Genomic DNA, 6000 nt, shown 5'->3' with positions numbered 1-6000 from the left:
CCATGGAAGAGTGGCCGACCCGCCCGAAGGGCGATGTAAAGCCACTCCCCGTCTCCCGGATTCGACTTGAAGACAAAAAGTCGCCGGAAAATGTTAACAGAGGTCGGAATCCCCTGCAGTAAACACAGTGACAGGAAACCCATCACTGTCCTCCAAGCATTCGGAGTGAGTTGCGCCGGGACCAACCGGCATACTGTCAGCAACTCATTCACGAAGCTGTGAAGAGGAAATCGGAGGCCGGCCCAGAGTGACTCCTGGTGCACTCCGATCCGGCCTACCGGAGGATCAGTTATCCGATCCCTTCGCCTGGCGGGTTCCAAACGGAACCCCTGAAGAGGGAAAAACCACTCTTCGGTCATTTCGACCTCCAGGACGCTCATGGTGGATACGACTTCACTGGGGAGAGAACCCATTGTAGGGGAAGAAAAGGATTAAAAAAGCAAAAAGGACAACCTGGGAAGATGCCGGAGAAAAGGGACTTCGGTCTGAGGGAGACTGGAAGAATAGAAAGCTGGAAGCAGAAAACAATAGGAAGAGGACAGAGGGCCAGGGGAGAGTTTAAATAGACCTCCCCAACGGCCCAGATCAGCGAGAAAAATGCTGTATCCTGTTTAGATGACGACGCGTGTCGGTCCAAAAGACAGAACGGCGCATTTAATTAGGGCTAGCGCTTCGGACGCCGAAGCGCCCCATCGGATCGTGCGGCCCCATCATGAGCCCACGACGCGAGGACGCTTCGCAAAAAGCGTCCCAATAATGAGACTTTTCGGGAAGGAAGAGACGCCGCCTATTAAAGACACCTCGAAGCGCTTGATAATTCAAAATGCGCAATGAATTAGGATTTTCGGAATCCGTAATAACCCAACTGGAGCTACTTCCCACGTTCCAGCTGGTAGCCAACTGGAACTCGGAAGTCGGGGGGTAGTGTTGGGGGAAAAACCCCAAGTCATACCGTCATGGAGGCGCTCGGCCAACGGGCGCCGGCCAGAAAGGCGCTCGGCCAAAGAGTGCCAACCGAAAAGGCGCTCGACCGAAGAGTGCCGACCAGCAGGGTGCTCGGCTAGAGAGCACCGACCAGAGAGAACGCCAAGGAGAGGCGCCCAACCAAAAGGACCAAGTAGGGATGCTCGGCCAGAAAGGCGCTCGACCGAAGAGTGCCGATCAGCAGGGTGCCCGGCTAGAGAACGCCGACCAGAGAAAGCGCTTGCCTAAAGAGCGCCGACCAGGAAACCAACCAAAGAGCGCAAGACGCTCACCCAAAGGGCGCCGAGCAGAAGTACTATGAAGCAACCCCGCCACAGGGCGCCCCATTGGGCGACCAGCTCGGCTCGGCACCCCTGCCGAGCCGATTGCCTTGGACCAAATGTTCAACTTCCGCCTAACCCTCTAAGCCTGAGGGACCTGACAACTCCACTACAACCTGCCGCTATCTCCAAGCCATCAAGGCAAAAGATCTCCGCAGGTATTCGGCACGACCCGCCATTAATGCATGAGACCCCCTCGAGTCTCCGATGCACTCAGTCATTTAATGAACACGGCTCAAGGCGATCTCCGGATCACTGAACCATCAAAGCGTATGGCTCTCCCTGACCGCCGGTTCACTCGGTAATAAATGCACTTACCATCCACGGACCCCAGGCCTACCATGGCCGGCGGTTCAACCACCCCAACAGGTCCGATCGACCGTGACAACGTCCTGGTTCCGGTCTGATTCGGCCTTATTTTCCACCACGCCATTAATGGGCCAAATCGTGCCCAATTATTACAAAACAGGACAAACCTCCTGTCACCTCCCAGGTAACAAAAATTCTCCTATAAAAGGAAACCTGGAGGGGAAAAGGGAGGGAGGACCAAAAAACGGGACCAAAAAGAGGAGGAAAAACCCGAAGCTGGAGAGAACCCTCCTAGACCGGGTGGAGAGAAGTAAATAACACAGACAATTGAGCAAACTGATCCTCTGGATCTTATCCAAATATTCTCTCTGTCTTCTCCACATACTCTCTTCCCTGCTCTCTCCACATATTTGCCCCCTCTGACTTAAGCATCGGAGGGCCGGCGCCGGGGAGCCCGGCCACCGGTTTTCTTGCAGGACTTGCACCCCTCCAGGAGGACGCCACCCGCCGGCACGCCATCGACCACCGCTCCTACGGCGGACTTGCGCCCCTGCAGGAGGACGCCACCCGCCGGCACGCCATCGACCACCGCTCCTACGGCGGACTTGCACCCCTCCAGGAGGACGCCACCAGCCGGCGCACGGTCATCCACTGTCCCTGCGGCAGAGCCCCTCCTTCCCCTGGCTTCGTGGCGGCCCCCGGGTCCAATTTCCAGCAACAGTGACTTTTCATTTTATTTATCTGCATAAAATTTGTTAAACAACCACGAGTTGTCAAAAGCTTGTCTCCATCTGCTAAATCCAAATTATAGTTGCATTGCCTTTAGATTATTTTTTTGACGTAAATTTATATATACAGGCATAAGTCCATGCAAGCATGCATCCATATCTGACACATACCTGGCTCGGGGCGACGCAAGATGGGTGGAGATAAATCGAGAGGGTTGGGATGGGTTGAGATGGTCAAAGTTGTAAAATATTACTTGCCACCCTTATATGGCTATGTATTTGGCTATATAAATATAAATATTGTGTGTGTGTGTATGTGTGTGTGTGTGTGTGTGATGGACTTTGTTCCTCTTAAAAGTAGATGGTATCTACCCCTTTCAAGTCCAAAGTCAACAATAGGCTAACCAATTAAAAATCTGTACCATTGATCATTATTTATACCATATGAAACATTTATAAACCAGAAATTATATATTTTGGTAATTTTTGATTTATACATCAAATTGCTGCAAAAATGAATGGTTAAAATGATGCGAGAACATATTTTGTTTTGATTTAAATATCAAAATCTATTGATTTTCAATCAATGTTTATATTTTAACAAGTGTGGATTATAGTCTATAAAATGGATTCCCAATTTAAATGCTTTAATGTATATTTTACCACATCAGCATAATGATCTAATTTTATATCCACATGATGCATAGGCTAGAAACAACTAAAATCTATCATTTTATTGCTATGTATTTTTAGAGGTATAGGTCACAATCAATAATATGGGTTTTAATTTGAATACTCCATTATTGATTTTGGACTTGAGATAAATACAAAAGAGCATGATCCATCCATCCATCCTTGTATATATAGAACAAGTGATCAAGCTAGGATGCACATGAGTGCATTTGATCTGAAATACTTCCTAACTAAAATCAATGTTAATCATTCAAAACAAAAATTGGCACCATTAAACATATTAGTATGATGCATTTGATTCCTCGCAATCACCAGCTGTTAGCTCATGTGGCCTACTTGTCCTGAGGGTTATGCTACATGACATAAGCCATAGGTTAATACGTCTGAAAATATTTGCTGCTTTACATCATCCATGGCATCATAGGACATTTGGATACTTCAGTGGGGAAGGAACGAAAAAATTACAACATAAAGAATGGAAAATATACAACAGGGCAAATGTTCTCTCACTCGAAGAGGACATGCAAATATGGCTTCAGTATCCTTGCCTTAGGAAGACAAAAAGAGAACCTTTGGAACCCTTCCCTAGCCTGATTTTCTCATCAATGTAGGTTATTTGCAGCTTTACCTCACTCTCACCACCATATTGAAACCCCAGTGAGCCGATCTTTAATTCAGGAGGTTCAAATATGACTTGAATCCACTTATCATCCAATACATTGAGTTTACCTGGAAAACCATCAAGAAGACTGAAAATTAACTAATAACACAATCAAATATACCATTGTCAATAGCAGAAGGCAAGGCATTTTATTTTATTTTTTATCATGGACTTAAGTATAGAACTTGCATTTAATAGAGATCGATTCTTCAACCTTGCGGTGCTTTTGTAGAGTAGAATATACATAAAATATGATCAATCCTATGCATAAGCCAATGCGCATGCAAATCATGATTATGCATCTCAATTTTTTATTGATAGTGTAGAAACAGGGCAAACAATCAAATGATAGTTCAACAATGCGAAGAAAATAAATTTGCATCAACTATGTATGTAACTATTGTTACCTTTCAAGGATACTTCTCCATCAACGAAACCGAAGATGGAGAATGACACCTTGTTTCTCACAATATCTGGAGCTTCCACAGCCTGCACCATTTCATTCGTTTTGAAGACAAGGCGTCCGAAAGCACTCCGGTAACCTCCTCCAGGTGATGTTGGCCTTGAGCAGTATGCAACATCCCACTCTGGGCGACAACATAATTACTCAGACAATGACTGAGGAGAGGAGTGAAACATAATGCCATTATCTTTCTATATATACAATAATTGGGTAAACTTCACTTGCAGTCCTCTAAAAGCTGGTTTAGTTGGTCCAGTAATTTCATGAGCACATCTATAAAGTGGAAAAATGAGAGTGTTTTAGTATGAACATATTCTGAAGTTGTCGCAGCATCTGAAATTCACCTAGTTATGATGGAAAGAAAGGTGGAGGGTTCAAAAAAATTTCAAGACTATTTAGATCATAATTTAGGGTTATCTCATGAGTCATTCATTTTTTTTTTTTATCTGCAATCTGATGCATAAACACTTGCATGCAAGAATAATCTGAAGGCATTTAGTTAACCTTTTACCTCCAAATATAAGAGGGCACTTAACAGGCTCATCTACACAATATTTTTCCAGCTGGAGTGCCACATCTGCTACCTCTTGGTGCCCATCCTTGGTGAGCAAAACTCCTCCATCAGTTCCTTTCACCTGCAGGCGGTAAAGTCATGTCTCCACTCTCCAAATTCAGGTTGAGAAAAAACATAAAGATGAAACTGATGGCAAAAGAGGAATGGAGTAAATAATTCAAGGAGCAATTGGAAGTCAACTCCCAATTCAGATGACCAGGCCTTAGATGTGAAAGAATTGGAAAGATGTGAACAAGCGCTGAAGTAAGAAAATAAATCACTCTTTCCAAGTCAATTTCAAAACCACTTCTTGTCAAATAACTGAGAAGACGGCATCCTTATTCTCCAAAAACAATCAATTCTTTTCATTTCAATCCTCCAATAAATTTGCTGAATAATTTTCTTTGCTCGAGGGATTACACAAACAAATTTTCTTTAAAAAAAATTCGGATAAGCATATGATTCCTAGCATTTTTTTTCAAAAAAAAAAACATATTCCACTTTGATATCCAATTACTAAAGGAAAAAGAATTAATCGATGTCTATATACATTCAAATACTACAATAATTTTTGTTTGTTCCCTTGACTTCATTAAGATAAGAGAGAGCTCGAGAATCCGAACCTTGGAGAGAATCGAAGCCACAAGATCATCGGGTGCCCCAACGACAGGCCGCGAGGCGATCGACGCGCGGATGGTGGAGATCTCGCACCGTCGGGGCCGGAGAGAGATCGACGGCGGATGCGAGGGCTTGACGTGGGAGAGGAAGGCTCGGGGTTTAGCGGAGGAGAAGAGAGGAACCGTCGAAGCCATCGAGTGGTGCGGGAGCGCCTTCTCTTATCTTTTACTTTAAATTTCTCTTTTGTTCGAGTCGTCGTCAAGTTTTGGATTTCAGATTTTGGTCGGACCCGCCGTGCTGCTGTCGGGGATAAGGGAATGGGATTGAGGGTTTCGATTCGTGGGTTCCGATCTGACCTACGTTTTGGAACTCGTACAGAGCCTATTAGATCGATGGATAAGATTCGTTGGAGGTTGGACCGGGCCTGCAGCGAAAAATGGTATCTGTGTATTGAATGCTTTCTAAGTTCCATGGCTTCTTTCGCTCTCTAAGTCTTGGGCTATTGTTTAGGTTGATTGGCTCGTCATGTCCACCGCCATGGACGAAGATCATCACATGTAATGGCCTAGTGGATCTTGACCTCGACGGCTCAAGATTCACCTGGTGCAATAACAGGCAGGGGTAGGCTAGGGTTTGGGAGCGGATTAATGGAGTTTTCGCTACGGGGGGCT

At 45.3% G+C, this 6000-nt stretch overlaps 1 protein-coding gene across 1 annotated transcript; it reads right to left on the bottom strand.

Moving 5' to 3' along the window:
- Positions 1 to 3300: 3300 nt before the first annotated feature.
- Positions 3301 to 5572, bottom strand: LOC103701471 (probable plastid-lipid-associated protein 8, chloroplastic). Its single transcript, XM_008783524.3, has 4 exons — positions 5335 to 5572; positions 4670 to 4793; positions 4103 to 4282; positions 3301 to 3763 (listed from the first exon to the last, which is right to left on the bottom strand). The coding sequence occupies exons 1-4, from the start codon at positions 5521 to 5523 to the stop codon at positions 3570 to 3572; spliced, it is 687 nt and encodes a 228-aa protein (XP_008781746.1). The 5' UTR covers positions 5524 to 5572; the 3' UTR covers positions 3301 to 3569.
- Positions 5573 to 6000: the final 428 nt, after the last annotated feature.

This window comes from Phoenix dactylifera, chromosome 1 (genome assembly GCF_009389715.1).
Source record: "Phoenix dactylifera cultivar Barhee BC4 chromosome 1, palm_55x_up_171113_PBpolish2nd_filt_p, whole genome shotgun sequence".
In the NCBI taxonomy this organism is placed as follows: Eukaryota; Viridiplantae; Streptophyta; class Magnoliopsida; order Arecales; family Arecaceae; genus Phoenix; species Phoenix dactylifera.
Note: the sequence above shows the minus strand (reverse complement) of the source record. Positions and strands in the feature narration are given on the sequence as shown.